This window comes from Erinaceus europaeus, chromosome 9 (genome assembly GCF_950295315.1).
Source record: "Erinaceus europaeus chromosome 9, mEriEur2.1, whole genome shotgun sequence".
NCBI lineage: Eukaryota > Metazoa > Chordata > Mammalia > Eulipotyphla > Erinaceidae > Erinaceus > Erinaceus europaeus.
Window position 1 is genome coordinate 111,166,627 of NC_080170.1, and position 26,600 is coordinate 111,193,226.

Genomic DNA, 26,600 nt, shown 5'->3' on the forward strand with positions numbered 1-26,600 from the left:
CCCTCCTGGGGATATATCCTAAGGAACCCAACACATCCATCCAAAAAGATCTGTGTACACATATGTTCTTGGCAGCACAATTTGTAACAGCCAAAACCTGGAAGCAACCCAGGTGTCCAACAACAGATGAGTGGCTGAGCAAGTTGTGGTCTATATACACAATAGAATACTACTCAGCTGTAAAAAATGGTGACTTCACCGTTTTCAGCCGATCTTGGATGGACCTTGAAAAATTCATGTTGAGTGAAATAAGTCAGAAACAGAAGTATGAATATGGGATGATCTCACTCTCAGGCCGAAGTTGAAAAACAAGATTAGAAAAGAAAACACAAGTTGAACCTGAAATGTAATTGGAGTATTACACCAAAGTAAAAGACTGGGGTAGGTGGGTGGGGAGAATACAGGTCCATGAAAGTTGATGAATGACATAATGGGGGTTGTATTGTTAAATGGGAATCGGGAGTGTTATGCATGTACAAACTATTGTATTTACTGTTGAATGTAAAACATTAATTCCCCAATAAAGAAATAAATTATTTAAAAAAAAAAAGATTATTACCATAGGTGTCCTCAAGATCTTCTAGACAGGGAGCAGAAACTAAGAAAAGTAAAAGCTGTGCACCTTCGGAAGGGATTAACGACTGGTCTGTTCTTCAAACATCTCTGCTCTTTAGGCACAGACGGTGGGAGAAGGCAAAAATCCCAGGGGCAAAAATCCCAGGGCGAAGAATCGGCTCCACACTTCCCAAACCGCCTCCATCCTCCACCCCCCTCCAGCTGCAGCCTAATTACTTTCACAGAGCAGGTCAGGTCCTTCGGTATGTGTCTAAAACCACAGCTGGCAGGGGAGAAGCAATTACAGAAGCCAGACCTTCAACCTTCTGCACCCCATAAAGAATTTTTTTAATAATTTATTTCTTTATTGGGGAATTAATGTTTTACATTCAACAGTAAATACAATAGTTTGTACATGTATAACATTCCCCAGATTCCCACTTAACAATACAACCCCCACTATGTCATTTATCATCCTTCATGGACCTGTATTCTCCCCACCCACACACCCCAGAGTCTTTTACTTTGGTGTAATACTCCACATAAAGAATTTTGGTCCATACTCCAAAGAACAGGGAACCTTCCAATGGATGGTGGTAGGAACTGTATGGAATTGTATGCCTGTTATCTTACAATCTTGTTCATCATTAAATCACTAATTAGGGGGGTCGGGCGGTAGCGCAGCGGGTTAAGCATCCACGGTGCAAAGCGCAAGGACCGGCATAAGGATCCTGGTTTGAGCCCCCCGGCTCCCCACAAAAAACAAAAAGAAATCACTAATTAAAAAAAAAAAGAGAGAGTCTAGCTGGGTTTCCCAGACACTCCCTCCCCTGAAAGCGCCCTGTCTGGGGCCTATAATCAGATGAAGGCACCGGGAACCGGGCTGGATTCTGTCTACACAACCCACGGCGAATTCGTTGGCTTCCTTGTTTATAAACAAAAGCCGAAAGCCGTAAACTGCCGCGCCTGCAGCGGGCCGGAAGTGACGCGTTCCACGCGACCAACTCCCGGCCTGCCCCTCGCGGGCGGCTCCGTGGCGGGAACTGGGGCTCCCGCGCTGGCTGACAGCGGCCGTCTTAAGGTTTCATCGGCCTGCGCGACTCGAGGTTCTCCTGGGCCTGGTATTCTGGGAGTGGAGCAACGACGCTAAGACTTCGCCACTGTTTTCCCTCCTCCCTATCCCGGAAGCCCCAAGGACGATCGTACGGCTGAGACACCCCCCTCCCGCCCTGGGACGCGCGCTGGGAGCTAGAGGTAACAGGTGACCCGGCCGAGAGATGGCGGGGGACAGGCCTCCCTCTGCCCGCTGGAGGCCCCTGCCCTGTCCCCCCACATTCCGCCCAGAGCCGCCTCCTCCTCCTCCCTCTCCAGTCCTGGGCGAGACGGTGGCTGTACTGCTTTGGGGGGCCGGGTGGTGGTGCACCTGGCTGAGCGCACATGTTCCCCTGAGCAAGGGCCCGGGTTTGAGCCCCCTGTCCTCACCTGCAGAGGAGGAAAAGCTTTGCAGGTGGTGAAGCCGTCTAGCAGGTGTCTGTCTCCCTCTCTGCCACCCCCTTTCTTCCCTCTTGATTTCTGGCTGCCTATCCAAATAAATAAATAAAGATCGTAATAAAAAAAAATTAAAGTCTTGGACGGGGGAAGATAGCATAATGGTTATGCAAACAGACTCTCATGCTTGAGGCTCCATAGTCCCAGGTTCAGTTCCCCGCACCATCATAAACCAGCGCTGAGCAGTGCTCTGGTAATAAAGAAAATAATAAATAAATAAATAAATAGAATCTTGACTGTTGGGCAAGGGAGATAGCAACTGCTATCTGAACTGATATTCAGAGTATGTTTTCCTCATTGAGCATATACTTTTAAGCACCAAACTATGTTTTGCACGATTCAGTGTGTCTCTGTGTAGATGTGTTTCTAAAGTCAGCTGTCTTATTTAACAGACCTTAGCTGTATGAGACTTGAGTCTCATAAAGGGCAGTGCAGTGACGCATCTGCTGTGTACTCGTCACTGCTCTAGCAGAAAAAAATGAAAAGCAAGAGAATTGCCAGGAATGCTTGGGATTTTCAGGCGTCCTAAGAATGCTTTCTGCTCCCAGAAAGAATGTTTACCTGATGTTAATAGCCATTGTCTTATGGGTAGGAGGTTGTATGACCTTTGAAAACTCCACATGCTTTTCTACATCGGTTCAGTTTCTGCACATGAGCAGGTTATCAGAAAAACAGCGTTTAACAGATGAGAAAGTCTTTTCATGGTGGCAGGCATTGGCTGTCAGTAAAGTGAACCCTTGGGAAGCTCTAGATCTAGGGAACGCAGTGGACAATTTCATCTGTGGTCCCAGCACCAGCTGCCAAGTCCATCAAAAGGTCTGAACAAGAGGCCCATCAACTGAAGTGGAAGAGACTGTGAGGCCATTTGGCCATTAATGACATTTTATCCTAATTGTGGAAATCTCTAAAATTCTGACATAAGTTTTAATTTTGTTCTGATTTCCATAATTTCTTGGGACTCGTATCTTTGTAACACTTTAAGAGAATGCTAAATCATGAGGTAGTACCTTTAAAAAAAAAAAAAACTTTTACAAATTCTTTTTTTTTAACCTTTTTCTTTAATATTTATTTATTCTTCCCTTTTGTTGCCCTTGTTGTAGTTATTACTGTTGTTATTGATGTCATTGTTGTTGATGTTGTTGTTGGATAGGACAGAGAGAAATGGAGAGAGAAGGAGAAGACAGAGATGGGGGAGAGAAAGATAAGACACCTGCGGACCTGCTTCACTGCAGGTGGGGAGCTGGAGGCTCGAACCGGGATCCTTATGCCGGTCCTTGCACTTTGCACCACCTGCGCTTAACCCGCTGCGCCACCGCCCGAGTCACACATTCTTTTATTTTGATAGGACGGAGAGAAATTGAAAGATGAGGGAGAGAGAAATAGACACAGTATCGCTTCAACATTCAATGAAGCTTCCCCGTGCACCTGTAGGAGAGGGGCTTGAACCTGGGTCCTTGTGTATAGTAGCATTTATGCACTCAACTAGGTGTGACACTGTCTGGCCACAAGGTTGTATCCTTTACTTGGGCTAGCAAGATAGCTCGCATAGCTAGTGCTCTTTGTTGGGTATTCCATGCTGAATCAAGCTCCCACCATACTGAAGGAGGCTTCGGTGTTACGCTCTTTCCTTCTGGCTCTCTGTCCCTGAAAAAGTCAGTCTGGGACAATGAAGCTCAGTAACCAACAACAGAAAATATCCTTTACTTAGTAAGTACTGATTTTTTTTTTTTTTTTGTCTCCAGGGTTATCACTGGGGCTCAGTGCCTGCACTATGAATCAACTGCTCCTGGAGGCTATTTTTCCCTTGTTATCATTGTTCTTATTATTGTTGTTATTGCTGTTGTTGGATAGGACAGAGAAAAAATGGAGAGAGGAGAGGAAGACAGGGGGAGAGAAAGATTGACACCTGCAGACCTGTTTCAGCGCTTGTGGAGCGAACTCCCCTGCAGATGGGGAGCCGGGAGCTCAAACCAGGATCCTTATGCAGATCCTTGCACTTCGCACCGTGTGTGCTTAACCCACTGTGCTACCACCCAACCCCCAGTACTAAATATCTTTGCACAAGATAGAGTATGTTTTCTAGCCAGTGGAATTGCTGACTTGGATAGTTTGCAACTTTGCTGTGTGACCCGGGTTTGAACCTAGTGCATTGAAGGAAGCTTCTTTGGTGCTGTGGACTCTTTTACTCTCTCTAGCCTAAAAAATAAAATAAAAGTGTGATTTCAAGGTTTTCAGGTTTAAAAGAACTTGTCTGTCTTGCTCCCTGTCAGGGTGAAGTAACCATGCAGGCATTTCTAAAAGGCGCATCCATCAGTACTAAACCACCATTGACCAAGGCTCGAGGAACAGCTGACACCACAGGAAGCAGTGGAGAGAACAAGAAAACCAAACCTGTCCCATGGGTAGAAAAATAGTAAGAATGCTTGGGTTGTTGAAATAATGCCTACATTTTTATGACATTTTTACCTAAGGGGGGATGATTTACTTTGTTTAAATATTGTCCTTGAATATTTGTAAGACAGAGAAACTTATAGCCAAAAATGTTCTAGTTTAATTTTTGTGTTTTATAGATGAACTTTTCTTGGGGCCGGGTGGTGACCCGGTTGGGAGCACATGTTACAATGCATAAGGACCTGGGTTCAAGCCCCCAGCCCCCACCTGCAGGAGGAAAGCTTTATGAGTGGTGAAGCATTACTGCAGGTGTCTCTCTGACTCTCTCCCTCTCTATCTCCCCCTTCCTCTCGATTTCTGGATATCTCTGTCCGATAAATGAAGGTAATTAAAAATCTTCTGTATAACTAAAATATAACTTAGTGCCCTGGAGATGGCAGCGTGGCTATAACGTTGGACGTGAGAGTATGAGGCGTGGAGTTCCATCTTCAGTGTCGTATGTGCCGGAGTAGTTAGTGCTCTGTTTCTCTCTTCCTTCTCTGGCTCTCACGTTACTAAATCAATCTTAAACATAATCATGATACTAGTAAGTAAGTGTCTGGGGAGACAGCATAGTGGTTATGCAGAAAGACTCTCATGCCTGAGGTACTGAGCTCCCAAATTCAATCTCCAGCACTACCGTGAGCCAGAACCAAACAATTCTTTGAATAAAAATAAATAAATAAATAAATAAATAAATAAAAAGCCTGTGACTTTAGGGACTGAGAAACAACAGTGAAGAAAATAAAGTTTCTGGAGGCTACTGTAAGCTCTTTGTTGGCATTAAATGAGATGTTGCCCTTTTCATGACTGTTTTGTAGGAATTAGGTTTTTATTATATATTTGGAAAGAAAACAGTACCTTAAGTGACTCAAATTAAATTTCAGTCAGCTAAGTGCTATTAGGAAAAGTAGTTCTTGTCCCTAGAGTAACTTTACTTTCTTACCAGCGGCTTACAAAGTACTTAGGAGCCGAAGTAAGGTGATTGCGCTCTATATGGTACCAGTGCTGCAGTGAAAAATGAGAATTTTTGCATAAATTCGTCAGTTTTTAAGTTGAGTACATTTTACAGAGTAGAAAGATATCTAAATTTCTAGCTTGTTACTAGGCATAGGGACTCACCTGACAGTAGTTAGGTGGACTTGAGTTCTGCTCCTTTTGCAACTCATTTGTCCTGGATTTACCATATGTCCTGATATTAATATTTTCCCTCGCCTTACATTTTTCCTACTTCATGCTTGTAATCTACCTGGACAGTGAAGGTATGTAAATGTTAGAGCCTGGTTTATAACGTGCTTGTTTTTCTGGATTATATCTGACAGATTTTTTTCAAAAGGACCTGATGCGTGAACATCTAACACTTTAGCTACTGTGCCACCTCTGTGGGGCAGACTATAAAAGACTTCCCTGGACAGACAACCCCACCGGTGTGCCTTGGAGTTCCACTTTCCAGAGTCCTTCTCCACTAGGGAAAGAGAGAGACAGGCTGGGAGTATGGATCAACCTATCAACGCCCATGTTCAGCGGGGAAGCAATTACAGAAGCCAGACCTTCCACCTTCTGCATCCCACAATGATCTTGGGTCCATACTCCCAGAGGGTTAAAGAATAGGAAAGCTATCAGGAGAGGGGATGGGATACAGAAATCTGGTGGTGGGAATTCTGCGAAGTTGTACCCCTCTTATCCTATGGTTTAGTCAATGTTTCCTTTTTATAAGTAAAAAATTAAAAATAAAAAAAAAAGATTCTATTTTGTTACTGATCTATGAGTATTTTAGCCTGGAGCTGCTGAAATATACTACAATAATACACAATTTCCTTTTTTCTCTTAGTCGCCCAAAATGTGTGGATGAAGTTGCTTTCCAGGAAGAAGTAGTCGCAGTGCTAAAAAAGTCTTTACAAGGTGCTGATGTAAGTAGTGAACACTGTTTACTATCTTTGAAGATTTAAAACTTTTTATTCGTCTTCTTCCTTTACAACCTTAAAATACTCCACTGTGAGGAAGTCAGGCGGTAGCGCAGCAGGTTGAGCGCACATGGCACAAAGTGCAAGGACCGGCATAAGGATCTCAGTTCGAGCCCCCGGCTCCCCATCTGCAGGGGAGTCGCTTCACAGGTGGTGAAGCAGGCCTGCAGGTGTCTGTCTTTCTCTCCCCCCCATCTTCCCCTCCTTTCTCCACTTCTCTCTGTCCTGTCCAACAACGACGACATCAGTAACAACAGTAATAACTACTACAACAATAAAACAACAAAGGCAACAAAAGGGAATAAATAAAAATATATATATATTTTAAAAATACTCCACTGTGTGCACAGCAAAGTAGCTGTTTTACAATGACTAATTAATAGATTGACTAGGCATCAAGTACTTTTTCTTGTGGCATTGATTTTGTTTGTTTGAATTTTAGAAGATTTATCTATTATAAGGGAAGAGAGATATACCAAAGCACTGCTCAGCTCTGATATCAGGTGTTGCCCAGGATTAAACCTGGGGCCTCTGGCATATTCATTGGTACTCTTTAACAAGGCCGAGCTATCTCCCTGGCCCTGTTGTATTGTTGTATAGTACTCAAGTATAAACCACTGAAGACAGACCAAGCCCCTTTTTATATAAGCTAAAGATAAAGAATAAATATGTAAACCAAGTAATTAAGAGAAGTATATGTGCCTTAAAAGATACTCAAGCGTGGAGCAGTGATCCATGTCCTTTGATAGCTAGCTCTTCTCTCTCTTCCTGTCTCATGTATAAATAAGTAAATCTTTTTTTTTTAAGTTTATTTATTTATCTATTTATTTGCCTCCAGGGTTATTGCTGGGGCTCGGTGCCTACATTACAGATCCAACTACTCCTGGAGGCTGTTTTTCCACCTTTTGTTGCCCTTGTTGTTTTATGATTATTGTGGTTGTTTTTGTTGTTGTTGTGGGATAGGACAGAGAGAAATGGAGAGAGGAGGGCAAGACAGAGAAGGGGAGAGAAAGATAGACACCAGCAACTCCCCTGCAGGTGGGGAGCCAGGAGTTCGAACCGGGATCCTTACGCTAGTCCTTGGGCTTCGAACCATGTGCTCTTAACCTGCTGCGCTACTGCCTAGCCCCCAATCTATTTTTTTTTTATTTGAGCATTTTGTTCAGTATCTTTCCTATTAGATAAATGGAGTAAATGCCTTGAGTGACCTGCATTTCAGATTACTCCAAAGACAGGAACAGGATAAACCCATACGAAGAATTCACATTTTAAAATCATACGCAATGGAGTGCTTTAATAGCTCATTGAAGGGACCTGGTGGTGGTAGAGCGCACATATTACCATTTTAGTGGGCCTGGGTTCAAGCTTCACTCCCTGCTTGGTTGGGAGGGGATTCTGTATCTTTCTGTCTCACACTTTATAGAGAGGGAAGGAGAGAGAGAGAGAGAGAGTAGCCGTAGGACGGTGAAATAGCTCACTTATTGTGCTGCTCTGCCATGTTCATGATGTAAGTTTGAGCCCAGTTATCACCATATCAAAGAAAGATTTGGTGCTATGATCTCTTATACTCTCACTTTGCCTCTCTGTCTAAATGAATTTTTTATTTTTTTTTTTTTTCATTTTTCAAGCAGTGTGGTACTATACCCTGGAATCTTACAATCTTATAAACCATTACTAATCACAATTTTTCTTAAAAAAAAAAGAACCTCTTAGTGAAGGGGAAGCCGCTACCGATGAAAGTGGAATTTGGTGTTTGTTTTAAATATTTTTGTTTACCATTGGAGAGAAACAAATGGAGAAGGGAGGAAGAGGGTGGTGGAGAGGGAACGAGACAGACACCTTCAGCCCTGTTTTACCACTTGTGAAGCTTTCCCCCTGTAGGTGGGGACCAGGGGCTTCAACCTAAATTCTTGTGCACTATAATGTGAGCACTGAACCAGGTGCGCCAACGCCTAACCCCCATGTGGCTTTTGTTTTATTCCCCCAAAGTAAACTTAATTCCTCTCAGTCTGGTTGTTTTGGATTAGAAATTCCTCTGTGACTTTTTTTTTTCCTCCTAATTCTCTTTGTGGCATTACACAACAATACAGATTGTGAAATAAGTCATAGTCCTTGTCTTTTTTTTGTTTTTTGGTTGTTGTTGTCACTGGAGCTTCACCTTGCCAGGTTGACTTGTTTCAGATATAAATATAGATGGAGATAAATACCACAGCATTGACACTTCCTTCAGTTCATTTTGTCCTGACTAGAACCCTAGAACCCAGACTATGTACATGGCAAAGCAGTACGGTATCCAAGTGAGCCATCTTGCCAGCCCTAATCTGCATTTCAAAACTTTTTCTTTTTTAGAGAGTTTTCTTTTTTTTTTTTAATCTTTATTTATCGGATAGAGACAGTCAGAAATTGAGAGGGAAGGGGTGATAGGAAAGGAGAGAAACAGAGAGACATCTGCAGCCCTGCTTCACCACTCGCAAAGCTTTTCCCTTGCACTTGGGGACCAGGGGCTTGAACCCAGGTCCTTGTGCACTATAACATGTGCACTCAACCAGGTGTGCTACCACCTGGCCCCTCAAATCTTTTACTTTGGAAGTATTTGTTTTGATCTAATATGTTGACCTTTTAGTATTTTTTTTTTCTTGTAATTATTTTCCCAGAGCACTACATAGCTCTGGCTTATGGTGGTACAGGGGATTCAGCCTGGGACCTTGAAATCTCAGGCATGGGAGTCTTTTATGTAACCGCTCTGCTGTCTTCCCTTACCCTTAGTTCACAGTTTTCACTGCACAGTAATATTTATAGAAATGAGGGGCTGCGTGGTGGCGCACCTGGTTGAGTGCTCATGTTACAGTGTGCAAGGACCCAGGCTTAAGCCCCCAGTCCCCACCTGCAGGGGGTAAACTTTGTGAGTGGTGAAGCAAGTTTGCAGGTGTCTCTCTTTCTCTCTATCACGCCTTCCCTCTCAATTTCTCGCTGCCTCTATCCAATAAATAAAAATTAAAAAGAAAGAAAGCAATGAAGGACACCATGTATTTTTAATGCTTCGATCAAGAGTTATTTTGTGGGTGCAGTGGTAATATCAGTTATAGAAAGACAGTGTAAAACTTGGGGTTTGATCTGCATAGCATTACTAATCATGTTTTACAGAATTACAAGATTACAGGGGTATAGTTCCACGAAGCACCCACCACCACATTCAGTGTCCCACCCATAACCACCAGGGTTCTCAAGATGTATTTTAATTGCTAATGTTCTTTCTTTTTAAATATGTTTATTTGTTTGGTTTTAATGAGAGAGATAGAGAGGAAAATGGGGGGGTGGTATTGAGGGAGGAGACAAGAGTGCTGCTCCACTGTGCATTCGAGGGGCAGTGAGGAGGCACTGAACACCTGGGACTTCAGGGCTTCAGGCATAAAAGTCTATTTGCAAAGCCATTATACTGTCTCCCCCCGGCCCTGTCGATAATGTTCTTAGCTCGGTCAACAAATGTATCAGGCTTAAGTAAAATGATTCATTCCTTTCTTTACTTTAAAGGACTTGAAGCAGAATCACAATAAGAATTTTTTTTTCAAAAAGGAATTTGGGAATTATCAGTCGTATTCCACGTACAGTTCTTGACTGCACCCTGCGTCAGACTGTTAATACGTAAGATTTAGTATTTCTTCCACATTATCAAGAATCCAAGTCCTTACACACCCTAGTTAACTCAGTGAATCATTACAAATACTCAGCTATTCACAGATGAAAATAATGCAGTGCTGCTGGGTTGAGGTGGTGGAGTACCTGGTTGAGCTCACACATTACAGCGGTTAAGGACCTGGGTTCAAGCCTCTGGTTCTCACCTGCAGGCGAAGAGCTTCACAAATGGTGGTGCAGGCTGCAGGTGTCATCTCTTTCCCTCTCTTGCCTATTTCTAGCTCTCATAAACACACACACACACACACACACATATGGGTTGGGCGGTAGCACAGTGGGTTAAGCACTTATGGTGCGAAGCACAAGGACCGGCATAAGTATCCTGGTTTGAGCCCCGGGCTACCCACCTGCAGAGGGGTCGATTCATAAGCAGTGAAGTAGGTCTGCAGGTGTCTTTCTTTCTCTCCCCCTCCCTGTCTTCCCAACTTCTCTTGATTTCTCTGTCTTATCCAATGACAACAGCAGCAGTAACAACAAGGGGGAAAAATAACCTCCAGGAGTAGTGGATTCGTAGTGCAGGCACCAAGTCCCAGCAATAACCCTGGATGAAAAAAAACAGTAATAATAATCATCATCATCATAACAAAATGTAATTAAATACAACTTAACTTTTACAGCTCCCTAATCTGTTGTTTTATGGGCCACCTGGAACAGGAAAGACTTCTACTATTTTGGCAGCAGCTAGAGAACTTTTTGGGTAAGTTGGCGTCTCACTTTTAATAAATAAGATTTGACCCAAAATTCTTCAGTCCTGTTTTTCTTTTTCTAAAAAACTGAATTGAATTTCTTTGTGAGGTTGCTGGGTTTAGTTTTGTTTCTGAGTCTCTTATTTAGCCACTCCCCTATTTCTGTTCTTCTGCTCCAGTGAATTAACTTGCTGACATCTTTTAATAGCCTCTCTTCTGGATTTTGTTTAAATGTCTGGATGTACTATGGCATAAGGAGCCTTAATTCTTTCATTATGATTTTGGAACACTCTTCATGATTGCTTTCACCAGCTTTGTGATCGAATATGTCAAACACTATAAATACTACTGACCTGTACTACCATATCTTGAGTTCCTTCTTACTCTGGACTTCCAAGACTCTGCCTTTGGAATGGTTAGGCCCACTCCTTATCCTCAAGTCAACAGAGTATGTGGTGCTGCTGCAGTTTGGTTGCAGGTATACCAGAAAATCTCCATGAGACACCTTCTTCCACTCCTCTTTGTATGAAGATAAATGTGTAGGTGTGAGGATAGTCATGGGGCAGTGGTCCAGAAGATGGTGCAGTGGATATAGCATTGGACTCTCAAGCGTGAGGTCCCAAGTTCAGTCCTCAGTAGCACAGGTACCAGAGTGATATCTGGTTCTTTCTCTCTCTGCCTGTCTTCTTCATGAATAAATAAAACCTTTTAAAAAATGATATTCATGGGACACAGATGACCTGAGAATAAATTCAGGATAGCCCACAATTTCCGTACTAGGCATATGGCCAAAGGAAATATCTGAAATCCTACAAAGAATAACTAGTTGCCTCCGACACCATCAGATATGTAGAGATAATTTTCTGTATCAAGATGTGAAGAAAGATGAACGGGAAGTGCCTGTGAACCTAGTATTTTACTTAATTGACAGTTTCTATCTTGTTTTGTTTTAAGATATATTGGGTTGTCAGATGGAACCATAGGAAAAAATGGGCAAATATAGACAGTTATAGAAATAGTAGTTAACCCATATCATCAACCTTCAGACAATTGCTGTTGCTTACAGTAGCAGGACTAGACATTCATAACTCTGGTGGTAGAAACAGTGCAGAGTTGTACACCTGTTATAATTTTGTAAATCAATATTAAATCACTAATACATTTTTTAAAAAAGATTTATTGGGTTGTCAAAGTCATGACATACTTGTCTGTTTTTCTGTGCAAAAATGTGTCGTGACTTTTCCAACACTCAATATTTTGGATAGAGACAGAAAAATTGAGAGGGAAGGGAGGGAGAGGGAGACCGGCGGCACTGTTTCACCACTTGTGAAGCTTCCCCCACTGTAGACAGCAGTTGAGTGCTTGAACCTGGATCTTTGTTCACTGTAATGTGTGAACTCAGCCAAGTGAGACCCTGCGCAGGCCCCAGCTCCTGATTTTCAAGGCAGTTAGAAGAGCTTTTGTGGTGACACACCTAGTGGAGCTCACATATTACAGTGCACAAGGACTCAGGTTCAAGTCTCCTGTCCCCACGTACAATGGGGGGAAGCTTTACAAGTAGTGAAACAGTATTGCAGGGTAGCGCGTACTCTCTCTCTCTCTCTTTCTTTACCTCTCCCTTCCCTCAAATTCTCTCTTCCTATCCTAAATAAATAAATTGAATATATATGAACTTTTGGATTTTCCCACAGCTCAGATCTAAACTGAAACAGTAACTTATGTTGATTATAAATTCTACTTGTAGGGAGTTGGGCGGTGGTGCAGCAGGTTAATAAGCACACATGGCGTGAAATGCAAGGACCGGCATAAGGATCCTGGTTCAAGCCCCCAGCTCCCCACCTGCAAGAGAGTCACTTCACAAGCAGTGAAGCAAGTCTGCAGGTGTCTGTCGTTCTCTCCCCCTCCTCTCTCCATTTCTCTCTGTCCTATCCAACAATGACGACATCAGCAATAACAGCAGTAATAACTGCAACAAAAATTTTTTTTAAATTCTACATGTAATGCTGTGTATGGTTTTAAAATAGAAAATATGTTCAAGACCCCGGCTCCCCACCTGCAGGGGAGTCGCTTCAGAGGCAAGGCAGGTCTGCAGGTGTCTATCTCTCCCTCTCTGTCTTCCCCTCCTCTCTCCATTTCTCTGTTCTGTCCAACAATGATGACATCAATAACAACAATAATAACTACTACAACAACAAAAAAACAAGGGCAACAAAAGGGAAAATAAATAAATATAAAAAATTTTAAATAAAAAATACGGAGCTGGGGGGGGGGTGTTTAGGCAGTAATGTTGTGGGTTAAGCGCACCGCACATGGCGCCAAGCTCATGAACCGGCATAAGGATCCTGGTTTGAGCCTCCAGCTCCCCACCTGCAGAGGAATCGCTTCACAAGTAGTGAACCAGAGCTGCACGTGTCTCTCTGTCTGTACAGGTGTTTCCAATAATAAATACATAATTTTTAAAAAATTATTGAGATGGCACTTATATTTGGTGTGATGACATGACAAATGATTATGAGATAGTCCTAAATAGAAAATTCATTTACATCTTCATACTTTTGTTTGTTTGTTTTGTTTTCCTCCAGGGTTATTGCTGGGGCTGGGTGCTAGCACTGTGAATCCACTGCCCTGGCAGCTGTTTTTTCCATTTTAGTGAGTAGGACAGAGGGAAATTGAGAAGGGAGGAGGAGATAGAGTGGGAGAAAGACACCTGCAGACCTGCTTCACTGCTTGTGAAGCAACCCCCCTGCAGGTGGGGAGCTGGCTACTCAAAGCAAACCCAGATCCTTGCACGGGTCCTTGCGCTGGTCCTGACACTTTGTACTATGTGTACTTAACTGGGTGCGCCACCACCAGGCCCCCTAAATCTTCATACTTTACGTGCTAACAGCTATCAGCATTTTAAAATTTTTATTTTATTATCTGCATTTTTTAATGCACAGAAAATTGTAATTGCATATCTTTGAAACAGAAAAATATAGCTGTGATTGTATAACTTTTACTCATATTGGTTACTAAGTAGATTTTAAGCTATGACAAAATGCACAAATGGTTTAGACTTTTGTTCTATTGATAATACTCTAATGATGCTTTGTTTTTGTTTCATTTTGACATAGGCCTGAACTTTTCCGGTTAAGAGTTCTTGAGTTAAATGCATCTGATGAACGTGGAATACAAGTAGTTAGAGAGAAAGTGAAGAATTTTGCTCAGTTAACTGTGTCAGGGAGTCGTTCAGAGTAAGTAAGCTCATTCTATTTGTCTAATATAACATGTTTCTGCCATAGTCCTAACTCTCTTACATATTTTAGACCATACTTCTGTCCAGATTATTGAAACCCAGAAGTCACCTTTTCATTATATTACTAGTTTTATTTGGCTCTCAAGGGTCTTTTATTAAATTTGATAGTTTGGATGGTCAGATATCACAAGCCTCAGTGTATAGTTCACAATCAAATTATTTTTCAAATCAGGATGCATTTAGAGTGCTAGATGAGAGATTAACAAGTGAAATAGGCGACTGAGTAAAAAGGAATGTTTAGGTCAGTCAGCAACTAAACATTTATATAAGAATGCACTAGTTATACTAGTGATTGACTAATTTTTAATGTCTGCCTTGAATTTAGTATATTTAATCATATATGTGATAAGGAGTTAGATCAAAAATAAAAGAACTTGGAGGGTAGCGTAATGGTTATGCAAACAGACTCTCATGCCTGAGGCTCCAAAGTCCCAGGTTCAATCCCCCCGCACCACCATAGCCAGAGCTGAACAGTGCACTGGCAAAAGAAAAGAAAAAAAAAAACTCTTAGAACCCAGTTAAAAAAGACAAAGGCGTAGTCTGGCAGGTGGCCCAATGAATAAAGCATTGGACTCTCAAGCATGAGGTCCCAAGTTCAATCCCCAACAGCACATGTACCAGAGTGATGTCTGGTTCTTTTTCTATCCTTCTGTCTTTCTCATTAATGAATAAGTAAAAATTAAAAAAGAAAAAAAAGACAAATGATCTGAATAGACACTCCTCTAAAGGTGAGCAAACATCCAGTAAATATATAAAAGCATACTCATCAGTCTCATTAGCTGATTCAGGAAATGCAGTCCACGATGATAAGCTGGGGTGGGAGGGCTTGTTCAGCTTGTAATGTCCAGAACTTGCACGGCTGAAGCTCCTGACTATCCCTGCGTGTACTGCAATGGTACTCTAGCTTCTTGTTTCTACCTTCTGAAATTCTGCCTATAAAGGTGGGGGGAAAAAGTTAAGGTAGGGTAGATAGTATAATGGTTGTGCAAAGAGACTTTCATGCCTGAGGCTCTCAAGTCCCAGGTTCAATCCCCCACACTACCATAAGCCAGAGCTGAGCAGTGCTCTGGTAAAAAAATTAAATTCACGGTTGAAGAAAGAGTCTAATAGTAGAGCCTCGGACTTGGTGTCTGAGGTTCCTGGTTTATACCTGGTAGCACATGCACCAGAGTGATGCTGTGTTTCTCTCTCCCATTCACTGTCATTAATAATAAATACAATTGTGGAGGTAGATAGCATAATAGTTATGCAGAGGGACTCATGAGGCTCCAAAGTCCCAGGTTCAACCCCCTGTACCACCATAAGCCAGAGCTGAGCAGGGCTCTGGTAAAAAGTAGATAAATAGATAAAATAATAAAAAAAGGAGATAAATAATAAAAATATTTTTAGAAAAATGAAATTCCACTAGTAGGATGTCTGTCACCAAAATGACAGGCAAAACTTGTTTTAATTTCTCTTTTAAGGGTATTTTGTTTAGGTATTTGTTGCTGGGCTCTCACTGCTCCTAGCTGACTTATTCAGAGGGGAGAAAGAAGTGTCTTGGGGACTAGAACCTATGTTGCATGCATGCACCCTCCAGGTGAGCTGTCTTATTAGCTCAACATCTGATTTATTTTCATGAGAGAAGCCAGACCTCTGGCATTTGTTATGCCAGGGATTAAACCTGGGACCCCATACATACCAGTCCTATGAACTGTCTATCTGGTCCTCCACAATAAGTATTGGCAAGGACCGGGATAAACTGGAACCCTTATCCATTGGTGTTTGAGATATAAAATGGTAAAGCCAAATTTAAAAACTACTTGACAATTCCTCAGCAAGTTAAAGTTGCCATATGATCCAGCAATTCCAGTCCTAAATATATGCCCTCAGACACGAAAACTTGTTTACTGAAATACATATACAGAAATGTTCATAGCAGCATTACTTATAATAAGTTAAACATTAAACTTAACCCTTCATTATGATAGCAACTAATGAGTGGACAAGTAACAAGTTGTGTCTTCGTTTGCCATTTTGGTAAAGTATAAAGGGATGGCCAAACCTAGAAAACATTACACTATGTGGGAGAGGCCAATCTTAAATGACATTATCTGACTATGGATGTTGAGACTAGAAATATCTATGGAGAGGGTGGTGATAGATAGCATAATGGTTATGTAAAGAGACTCATGCCTGAGGCTTTAAAGTCCCAGGTTCAATTCCCCACACCACCATAAGCCAGAGCTGATCAGTGCTCTGGTTAAAACAAACAAAAAAATCTATGGAAGAAAATATGGAGATTATATATATATATATATTTTTTCAAGAGAGAGAACCAGGCCATCACTCTAGCACATGTCATGCTAGAGATTGGATTCCAGATACCATGCTTGAGAGTCCCAGTTGAGCCTTGTTGAGCTACCTTCCAAACTGCACAAGTGACTACTAATAGGTACATGGTTCCTTCTAAGGGTGGTAGAAATGTTCTAAAGCAAGATTGTAGTGATAAGTGAATTATTTAACTCCTGCATGTATTTCTGACTCAGTGGGAAACCATGCCCCCCTTTCAAGATTGTGATTCTGGATGAAGCAGATTCTATGACCTCAGCTGCTCAGGCAGCTTTAAGACGTACCATGGAGAAAGAGTCTAAAACCACCCGATTTTGTCTCATCTGTAACTATGTCAGTCGGTATGTTTCCTTTTTAATTTAAAACCAATTTATCAGGGTTCGGGCACACCTGATTTAGCTCTCATTACCATGCACAAGGACCCTGGTTTGAGCCCCCACTCCCCACCTGTAGGGGGCACTTCACAAACAATGAAGTAGGTTTGCAGTTGTCTCCCCTCCCCTCTCAATTCCTCTGCCCTATCAAGTTAATAGAAAGAAGGGGGTGGGGGAAACATAGCTGCATGGAACAGTAGATTTGTAGTGCCAACACCGAGCCCCTGCAATAACTATTGACAATAAAACTGTCTTCTGTCTGATATTAATGAAAATGAGATTTTTTGTCTGTTTCTGTTTTTTGGTGGGAGAATTCCTTTGACATTGACTCTGACTCCCACCCTCATTTTTTTACAGAATTATTGAACCCCTGACTTCTAGATGTTCTAAATTCCGCTTCAAACCTCTGTCAGATAAAATTCAACAGCAACGATTACTAGAAATTGCAGACAAGGAGCATGTTAAAATTAGTAATGAGGTAATTAATATAACATGGTTATTATGGTAGAATTCCTACAATGAAGAAGCCCTGCAAGAGTCAAGTATGTACGGCTTCAGTTTCTGGGGTCAGGGAGTCGGGTGGTAGCGCAGTGGGTTAAGTTTCTGGGGTCAGTTCTTCAGGCAAACTTAAGCTAAGTAGACAACAGCTAGAAGGTCCAGAAATTACTCTTTTAATCTTTGTTACCAAGAGAAGTCACTTAAGCTATTGATTCTTTACTGTCAGTAGAAATTTTCCTTGCTTTATAAATGAAAAAGTATAGAACATCTTTGTTTCTGCAAATTTCTTCCAGAGGCAGTCTTCTGTCTTTACACTAGACTGATGCTGTCTCCATAAATTCTGCCACTACAGAACTGATAATCCCTTGAGCCAGGGACATTATTATTTTCCCTCCAACTTCTAAGTTAAAACTATGGTTTTCAGTCTTACTTATTCAAATGCATTTGAGTGGTTATTAGCTGGGCATCACTGATTATTTTATTTTCTTTAGGGGATAACTTATCTTGTTAAAGTGTCAGAAGGAGACTTAAGAAAAGCCATTACATTTCTTCAAAGTGCTACTCGATTAACAGGTGGAAAGGAGGTCACAGAGAAAGTGATAACAGACATTGCTGGGGTGAGATCACTAGAAATTCTTTTTGCTTGTTCCTTTTAGAAAAAAAAAATCCATTGCATAAACACAAAATACTTAGGAGCTTCGTCTAACTAGACTATTTAAAATAAGAAAGGAAGCACGGACACTAGAATTGCCAAGCATGAGCCTGAGTTGTCTCTGACATGACTTTACTTCTTGCCGAGTTTCAACAAATAGAAGCCCAGTTCTGGTACCTATATATTGACTCATCCTTACATTCACAAAGGGTGGCATCCAGTGCTACAGTGCAGCCAGCCTCTTTAACAGGTGTGCTCATAATACACTGCCCTCACCCACTGTAGTTTGTGTCACTCACCAGGATATTGACCACACCCCCACTCCACCTTCTCAGTAGAGGTATGATCACTCCCTCTCCCAATTTCAAACACCTCAGAGCCAGTAGAAATTGTGCTACAGGTGGTTATCTGGAAAACTTTTGACTCAACATGGCCACTCAGGTTGTGAGCCAAAGGTTTAGCTAACTAATTTTACTAACAACTGATCCACCCATTACCAGGTACATCTGATGCTGAAAAACTGTACCCTTATGTGTTATAAAGGATAAAATCTTTTCTTTCTAGGTCATACCAGCTGGGACAATTGATGGAATAATTGCTGTGTGTCAAAGTGGTTCTTTTGACAAACTAGAAGCCTTAATAAAGGTAACACCAGTTTACTAGTAACTTAGTGGGCAAAAAGATAAATCACCCTACTAACTTTTGTGACTTGTTTCAGGACTTAATAAATGAGGGTCATGCGGCAAATCAAGTTGTAAGCCAACTGCATGATGTGGTCATAGAAAATGACCTTTCTGATAAACAGAAGTCTGTGATTACAGAAAAACTAGCTGTAAGTAATTGATATAATGGGGCACAGTGGCTCTGTAATAGTACCTTAATTCCCAAGACCTCAGGTTTAATCCCAGCACCATCAGCCAGAGCTGAGTAGTGCTTTAAGTCTATTAAAAATGATGCTAGCATGATGCTTACCTGACTTCCACTGTCTCCTGGACCAGTCAACACCCATGTTTAGCAGGAAGCAATTATACAAGCCAGACCTTCCACCTGCATCCCACAATGACCTCAGGCCCATTACTTCCAGAGGATTAAAGAATAAGAAAGCTATCAGGGAAGGGGATGTTCCTGTGGTGGTACCCTTATGTTTTCCTCTTTATAAAAAATGAAGGGGGTTATATATGAATGTAAACTGGAACCTAATCTACCTCATCATTTCTTGTAGGAAGTGGACAAGTGCTTATCAGATGGTGCCGATGAACATCTACAACTAATAAGCCTCTGTGCTGCTGTGATGCAGCAACTCACTCAGAATTGCTGAACTTCAAATAAAGAACTTAAAGCACCTTTAAAGTGAATATACAGTTTTTATTTAACATTCAAACTTCATTAAGACATGTGCAATATGGCAATTTTACTGGGGACTTTATATGATTGCTTGCTGGGGCTTACTTAGCAACAGGGTCCAGTTCACACTTAGCACTAATTAAATACTTTATTGAATAAATACAATACCAAACAAAACACATTCAAATTCTTAAAAAAATCAATTTTAAAGGCCTTCCTATTGAGGCTAATAACACAATAAAGGCAGATATGCTAGTTTAACATAATTGGCTGACTTTATACAGCACTTATATCTTTTAGTCCACAAGTATATTATTAAATGATAGAGAACATCTAATACAACCATTTCTACAGAACTAGGAAATAAATTTCTAAGAAAAAAAGACTTTACAGACCCCATCTTTTAATACCCAACCCCAACAGTCTAACTCTAAAGAGGATGAAGCCGACGGCTTTCCTCACAAGAGCTCGCGACTAAAGTCGCTTTGCTATCAAAATCTGTATTTCTGATCCGTTATGAGCATTGAGACAAGATTCAAATATTCCCAAAGAAAGAAGCACAATGCACGTTGTGATCGCCTATTCAACAGGCGGGCACAGCATTCAAAACTCTCATCCCAGGGATTAAATAAGGTCAGCCACATTCATTGGCATTTCCTCCACTGTAGTATTGTAGAAAGTCTCAATGTCACGAAGAATCCTCTTGTCTTCTTCAGTAACAAAGTTTATAGCCACACCTTTCCTCCCAAATCGACCCCCTCTGCCAATTCTGTGTAAGAAAAAGAAACAAGCAATTAGAATGTAACTTCTCACAACTGTGGGAGCTACTGAAACATGATGATCCATTTGTTAACCATCAGCTGCTGTTTTATTTATCAAGGTAATAGTTCGTGCTAATTGGAGCACTAGCTGCTAAGTTAATCTAGAGAAAGAAAGCTTCCTTTGCAGTTAGTGCCAAAAGGAGTCAAGACTTGTCTGGCTGCAAAAATGAGATTTATCAGGTATCTTGAGCATTCTTTTTTAAAGCAGGTGACAGTAACTGTGTTTGGGGTAGTGTGATTAAATATGCCCATACCAAACTGGGCGGGCCAGCGAGTGCAGATGTCAGCCTGGGACAGATGTGAACACCAGGGATAAAGCAAGAACAAGTTATGTACTCCATTTCGACGCACTTCTGGAACCGTAAACTGTAAATACAAACGCTGAGGTTAACTATTGTCTAAAACAACTGTTTCCAGTGGGAAAACAAATATTTGGTATGGTAACCCAAACTTATCACTGCTTTTTGCTCAGTTCACAAGTTTTAAACTCTTAAATTACTAAGTATGTAATGCTCCAAAACAGCTTTTCTACCTTCCTGATAGAAACCAGACAATACCAACACCCTAACAAACTAATACAGAAAAAAAAAAGCCTTTGGCCGGAGCAACTTAATATCAAATAATCATGACAAAAGAAAAACAAATATAAATACCGACTCGCTCTTTATTCAAACAGTGTGCTGTTTCGCTTATGATTCCACGTCCTAAATTACGTCAACGCCGTTTCTGAGCGCCTTCTCGCCATCAACTGCTGCTATCGACTCCTGTATTTTTTAAAAAGTCTTTTTTTACATCATATAACAAAGTACAATTCAATTCATTTAGGGATAAAGCCACTGTAAGTAGCCAGGGACTGCTCAAATTGCTACCAGATGACACCAATGAAATCCCAACTAGAGAAATCAAGAAAGCACATGGAGGACAAGGTATTATCACTAACAACAAGCCAAGACCAACAGATCTGAAGACAACCTGGTCTGCATGTCTACAATCCGGGCTATGTTTACAGCTGTTTCCCACTGTGTATCACCAATCTTCCCTCATGTACAAGTCTTAATTAGCATTTTTATTTACCAAATTCTATCTTTACTCTCAAATTCCCTCATTTCATGTTACCTTTCCAGTCAGAAAAAAAATTTTACTAATATAGTAACAAGATGTCACTCACCTGTGAATATAGTTTTCACGATTGGTAGGTAGATCATAGTTTATAACCAAAGACACTTGTTGCACATCAATACCACGAGCCTGAAATACAATTGGTGGTATTAAAATTCATGTTTAAAAAACACACCAGATAATGTAGGCCACAATATAGTAGCAGACTATAATGTTCAGTATTATATAGCCCACTGTGGAGTGTGGTCTTCTCTTTGCTCTTCCAAACAGCTCAAGCAGGTTAAGGTTACTGTGAAACCTTTCCCCGAAGTTGACATTTGGTAGTTCAAAATAGTAGTATAGTAACTTACCAACAAATCAGTAGTGATCAGCACACGGCTTGAGCCTGACCGAAATTCCCTCATGATAACATCTCTTTCCTTCTGGTCCATGTCACCATGCTGCAAATTAACAAACCTCCTGTCAGAAAATCTCCAGGTAATATCATCAACATTAAATTCTTTAATCAGTATGTATGAGACCAAGCGTCCCTGGCTGCCACAGGATAAAGCAGACAGGTATAGTAAAGAAACACTTTGTTTTCAGCAGGGGGAACGACAACACAGCACTGACAGCCATATTGTAGTCTAAATCCTGCTGTAATAAAAGCAGACGTTGTCATTGGTGGGTTAGAATGGCTCTTACCAGAGCAGAAACTGTGAAGTCTCTGGCATGCATTTTCTCAGTAAGCCAGTCCACCTTGCGCCTTGTATTGAGAAAGATAACCGCCTGTGTAATTGTCAGTGTCTCATACAAATCACAGAGTGTGTCCAATTTCCATTCCTGAAACATTGAGAATGTTTAGTCACTCATCAGTTACCAGGCAGTTAGAAATTTATTCTGGTATGTCAAAAGCAGTATTGCACCAAATCTTAAGACAAAGGACACTGGACATTAAGAAAGAGGTCCACCCTAGTCTTTTCTAATTTAGTGCAGTTACTTTTCTTCTTGTGTGTACTCTGCTAGCATTATTACAAAAACCAAGATGAAATCAAAGTTTCTGTAATTTTAGCACAGTGCTTATACAAGAAGGCAAATAATTCCTACACTTTAATAACTAGATTAATTACCTCTCTCTCAACGTTAATATAAAACTGTTTGATTCCTTCAAGGGTCAGTTCCTCCTTTTTCACCAGGATTCGAATGGGATCTCTCATGAATTTCTTGGTGACCTCCAATACATCTGTTGGCATTGTGGCAGAAAGTAACACAACCTTTAAAAAAAGATTATGTTGTCATACAAATCATTTCTAATACATTAAACACCAAAGTTTAACCAAGATGTCTGAGGCCAAGCGTCTCTGTCTGGCTATGAAATCATGCCATGCAGAGATAGTATGCATCAGTTGCTCTAAGCAGGGGGAACGACAATAAAACACTACAGTTGTATTGTAACATTTCCTGCTTTAAAAACCCAAAAGGGCTAAAATGAAAGCTTACCTGAATACTGGTGTTTAATTTCTGAAAAATCTCATAGATTTGATCCTTGAAGCCTCTGCTCAACATTTCATCTGCTTCGTCCAAAACGAACATTTTGATCCATTTTGGAGCTGTAAGAGAAAGTCTTTTAGGGACTATGTATGGTGGTGCACCTGGTTAAGCAGTCTGCAATGAGCTGGGTTCAAGGCCCTGGGCCCCACCTGCTGGGGAAAAGCATCAGGAACTAAGTACGGCCAGAGCCTGCCCCCTCCAATTCCTGTCCCTATCCAGTAATAATTGAATTTAAAATAACTTATGGGGCAGGGGAGTGGCACACTTAAGGTTAAGGGCTACGTATTATCATTGCCATGTTCAAGACCTGAATCCCCACTTGCAGGGGGACAGCATCAAAAGTGGTGAAGCAGTGCTGCAGGTATCTATCTCCCCATCTTACCCTCCCCCTCCCTTTCAGTTTAAAAAAAGAATCCATTTGTCTTGTATCTCAGCAGTATTTTTGACTTGCAATAAGCTAAAGCACTCTAATCAGTAGTCATACTTACAAAGGTACCTTCTGTTTAACATATCAAACACTCTCCCAGGTGTGCCAACAACAATATGTGGGGCTTCAGCCTGCAGCTTCTGCATTTCATTTCGAACATTGGTTCCACCAATGCAAGCATGGCATGTTGCTCCCATATAATCTCCAAGGGCCAGAATCACCTTTTGTATCTACAGAAGAAAGACAAACCACCATTGCCCAGCAGAAATACAGGTGATGACTAACTCCCAAAACATAATGGGAGACATCTGGTCAGCAAATAGCTCGTATGCATGCACAGCACAAAACTAGTCTCAAGACTAAACTGCAAACTGACCTCAATGCCCTTTTCATCTTTGCACCTTGTAAAACCTCTGAATCCTGTAGCCCCACATACCGTTTTTAAGCTTTTAAAATATATCCTACATTCTTTTATTGTAAATAGCATACCGAACTCTTTTTACAAATCTTTCCCCGAGGGGACAATGGTTTCACAATCTTGCTCTAGGAAAGCCTCCAACTTTAAGCAAGATTCGCTTCAAAGCCATTTTTAACTGTGTGCTTTGAAAACATAGCATGCAACAGATGCATCACAAACTACTGAGACAGTCAAATAACATGTCACTGCAGTTTTCATGTTGCACAACTGCATTCAAACTTTCAAAGGCGGGCAAATCTAGCCCCCCCCGAATCAACTTTTCTGCCTACAACCAACCTACACACCGCGTGCCCAGCTCCTGTTATAACTTCCAACACTCCCTGCATGCATGGACAGATGGGGCGAGTTCTGATCCAAACAATTCATACTAAGTTTTAAAACTCTTCACAGTTGTGAAACCTGAAATCTATGCAACACGCAAGCAGTTCTTTGAACTACACTATCAATACCTGTTGAGCCAGTTCTCTGGTGGGGGCCAATACTAGTGCTTGGGTCTCCTTGAACTCAATCTCCAACTGTTGCAGGATGGAAATAGCAAATGTGGCTGTCTTGCCAGTACCTGACTGAGCTTGAGCAATCACATCATACCCTAAAAAAAGTAGGATACACATTTACCGATCCCACATCACACCGCCACGTCTAGTCCACACCACGTATTCCATTCCGAATAGCTTATACCCAAATTAGCAAGTGATCAGCACAGTTTTCTCTTCATTTCAGGTCAGTCCCGAAAGATGATTGCCATCATGTCACTTGAAGGAATACCAACAGGCCGCCAGTCCCCCGGCTCTTTCCCTTCTAGGCTCAGGGTCTGTCTACGCGGCAGCGCACTCGCTCCGGCTCATTTTACCTTTGATACAGGGGATAATGGCTCTCTGCTGAATAGCTGAAGGCTTCTCAAAGCCGTAAGCATAGATGCCCCGCAGAAGAGACTCCTTCAAATTCATATCATCAAAGTTATCAACAATCTCATTCCAGTTGCTCTGCAGGGATTTTTAAAAAGAAAAAGGGCCAAACAGCCAGAGTTATAAAGGCAGGGAACTCGCTCACCTCGTCCGCGCTTCCAAGTCCGCACACCCCTCTTACCTCGATGACACCATCGGGGTCCATTCCCTCTGGGCCGCCATGTTCTCTGCGGAGGAGACAGCGGGTCAGGGCGGACGCGCCTTGCAAGAGGCGCCGCACCCCGCGCCGCGACCCAAAGGTTAACCCGGCGCCCGCGGCCGCCGCCTGCCCTGCCCTGCCCCCAGGCCTTGCGCTCCTCCCGCCCCGGCGGCGGGCCGTCTCGCGAGAGCGCCACGCGCGGAACCCCGCCCCTCCCACTGCGCAAGCCGGGTGATTGACGCGGCGGAGCGGCCTGCGAGCCCGAGCCAACGGTTAGCCGGGCCCCGCGCTCCCGCCGCCCGACCTGCCGCTGCCCGGGCCCGTTCCCAGGCCGCCGAGAGCATGTCCGCCCCGGGGTCGCTGTGCTCGACGCGGACTGCGCCACGACTGGGGCTCAACGGCGCGCTCCACAGAGCACGAGATTCAAAAGCGTCCTCGGCAGAAAAATGTAAAAAGCAGGCTTGAAGCACCCATTTCCGGGTCCTCGCCCGGCCTCCCCGCCATTGGGGACGGCTCACTATGGAAGCTTCTCGAAGGACACAAGATTACATTAAACCTCCCCCCTCCCCCCCCCAAAAAAATGATCACTCTGCGTAGAACCCCCGTCTCCCCACCCTCTGGTACGGCCACGTCCCTGGGGCGCAGCACCTATGACCTTGCCCGCAGGACGCGGCGGCCGGGGCAGCGCCATACCTGTTATAGTCCGCGGAGCCACCAGACATGTTCCGAAGAGCCCACTCAGCGCCTGACTGAAAAGACCGTGGCGCTGCGCCTCCCGTTTTTTTATAGGCTCGCGGCCGGAACTCATTCCCGGCGGAGGAATTTTTCCACTCGTTGAGCGGCGCTCCTCTCCCTCCCCCCCTTCTTAATTGTGACCCCGGAGTCGTCACTTAAAGAAATAACTTAAGCAAAGCTCTAGGAACACCTAAATATGCGCGCCCTCTCGATATGCAGGGATCGATGGACATCTTGGGGTCCGGGGGAGTGGGGGGAGTTGGGGACTCTTTTGCCTCGTGGCGGAAGGATATTGCAGCAGGCGTGGTACACGGCCCAGCATTCCCCGCCCCCCGCACTCCCCCCCCCCCCCCCGCGCGCGCTCCTACGGGGTTTCCGCGTCCCTGACGCAGAGGCGCCCGGGCGAGCGGGGCTGGGGCCCCGGGGCTGGAAGGCGGGGAGGGCGCGGGGGCCGCATGGTGGGCCCGGTGCAGCGGGCGGCGCAGGCGGCAGTTTGCTGCCCGGGGCCTGCGCATTGTGCGCCGCAGAGGCCGGGTTGTTGCTCCGGTTGCGGTTCTGCCCGGTGGGAGGTTGAGGAGCTGCCTGGCCTCTAAGCCGGTCGTTTAACGTCTTTTTTCAGATCTTGAAAACGTGTGAAACTCCCGCTAGGGAAAATGTCGGCCACCCAGCACGTCCCCGAAAATCCGCGGCGGCAAGGCAAATGGAGTGTCTTTGGCAGACGACTCACGCCGGGGGCTTCTTGGCGTCTCCTTTCGCTGGCGTCCGAAATCTTCGTAGTCATCGCAGCGATGCCGATGTGATCAGCTTCGTGGGGAAGGCGCGGTGGGGTCGTGCGTGGCTCACGTCTGCAAATGGCTGGATGACAGCGCAGGAGGAGCAGCCTCCCTTGTGAAAGCAGGAGTTTGAGTAGAGGCTTTTGGCAGATGGAGCTTCATGCTGCTTTGAGATATTTAAAAAAAAAAAAAATTTAAGGACTTGAATTTCTTATTGCCTAGATACACTGATGTTAATTAGCT

The 26,600-nt window shown here is 42.9% G+C and overlaps 2 protein-coding genes and 5 non-coding genes across 12 annotated transcripts; 1 reads left to right on the plus strand and 6 right to left on the minus strand.

Annotated features, from left to right (window-relative positions):
* Positions 1-1,545: 1,545 nt before the first annotated feature.
* On the plus strand, positions 1,546-19,381 carry RFC4 (replication factor C subunit 4). Of its 3 annotated transcripts, none has more exons than XM_060198542.1 (11): positions 1,546-1,816; positions 4,374-4,516; positions 6,365-6,443; positions 10,808-10,887; positions 13,990-14,109; positions 16,700-16,843; positions 17,234-17,354; positions 17,866-17,991; positions 18,591-18,671; positions 18,745-18,858; positions 19,249-19,381. In XM_060198542.1, the coding sequence occupies exons 2-11, from the start codon at positions 4,386-4,388 to the stop codon at positions 19,342-19,344; spliced, it is 1,092 nt and encodes a 363-aa protein (XP_060054525.1). In that variant the 5' UTR covers positions 1,546-1,816; positions 4,374-4,385; the 3' UTR covers positions 19,345-19,381. The 3 variants fall into 3 exon arrangements, with proteins under 3 accessions (XP_060054525.1, XP_060054526.1, XP_007519823.1); XM_007519761.3 differs by having other exon boundaries at positions 1,547-1,809; XM_060198543.1 differs by lacking the exon at positions 16,700-16,843 and having other exon boundaries at positions 1,546-1,809.
* Positions 19,371-25,684, minus strand: EIF4A2 (eukaryotic translation initiation factor 4A2). 4 transcript variants are annotated; one of them, XR_009551689.1, is made up of 13 exons: positions 25,543-25,684; positions 24,832-24,877; positions 24,596-24,728; positions 24,195-24,334; positions 23,329-23,497; positions 22,790-22,899; positions 22,420-22,563; positions 21,995-22,132; positions 21,661-21,750; positions 21,360-21,439; positions 20,845-20,955; positions 20,446-20,557; positions 20,000-20,139 (listed from the first exon to the last, which is right to left on the minus strand). XR_009551689.1 is itself a non-coding variant. In XM_060198541.1 (11 exons), the coding sequence occupies exons 1-11, from the start codon at positions 25,569-25,571 to the stop codon at positions 19,995-19,997; spliced, it is 1,224 nt and encodes a 407-aa protein (XP_060054524.1). In that variant the 5' UTR covers positions 25,572-25,683; the 3' UTR covers positions 19,371-19,994. The 4 variants fall into 4 exon arrangements, 1 of the variants encoding a protein (XP_060054524.1); XR_009551687.1 differs by lacking the exon at positions 20,446-20,557 and having other exon boundaries at positions 19,998-20,139; positions 20,849-20,955; XR_009551688.1 differs by lacking the exon at positions 20,446-20,557.
* Positions 21,491-21,634, minus strand: LOC132540626 (small nucleolar RNA SNORA4). The gene has a single exon (XR_009551816.1). It is a non-coding gene; the product is annotated as a small nucleolar RNA SNORA4 (small nucleolar RNA).
* On the minus strand, positions 21,821-21,949 carry LOC132540590 (small nucleolar RNA SNORA63). The gene has a single exon (XR_009551784.1). It is a non-coding gene; the product is annotated as a small nucleolar RNA SNORA63 (small nucleolar RNA).
* Positions 22,205-22,383, minus strand: LOC132540657 (small nucleolar RNA SNORA81). Its single transcript, XR_009551844.1, has one exon. It is a non-coding gene; the product is annotated as a small nucleolar RNA SNORA81 (small nucleolar RNA).
* On the minus strand, positions 22,631-22,756 carry LOC132540591 (small nucleolar RNA SNORA63). Its single transcript, XR_009551785.1, has one exon. It is a non-coding gene; the product is annotated as a small nucleolar RNA SNORA63 (small nucleolar RNA).
* LOC132540660 (small nucleolar RNA SNORD2) lies at positions 24,434-24,500 on the minus strand. Its single transcript, XR_009551847.1, has one exon. It is a non-coding gene; the product is annotated as a small nucleolar RNA SNORD2 (small nucleolar RNA).
* Positions 25,685-26,600: the final 916 nt, after the last annotated feature.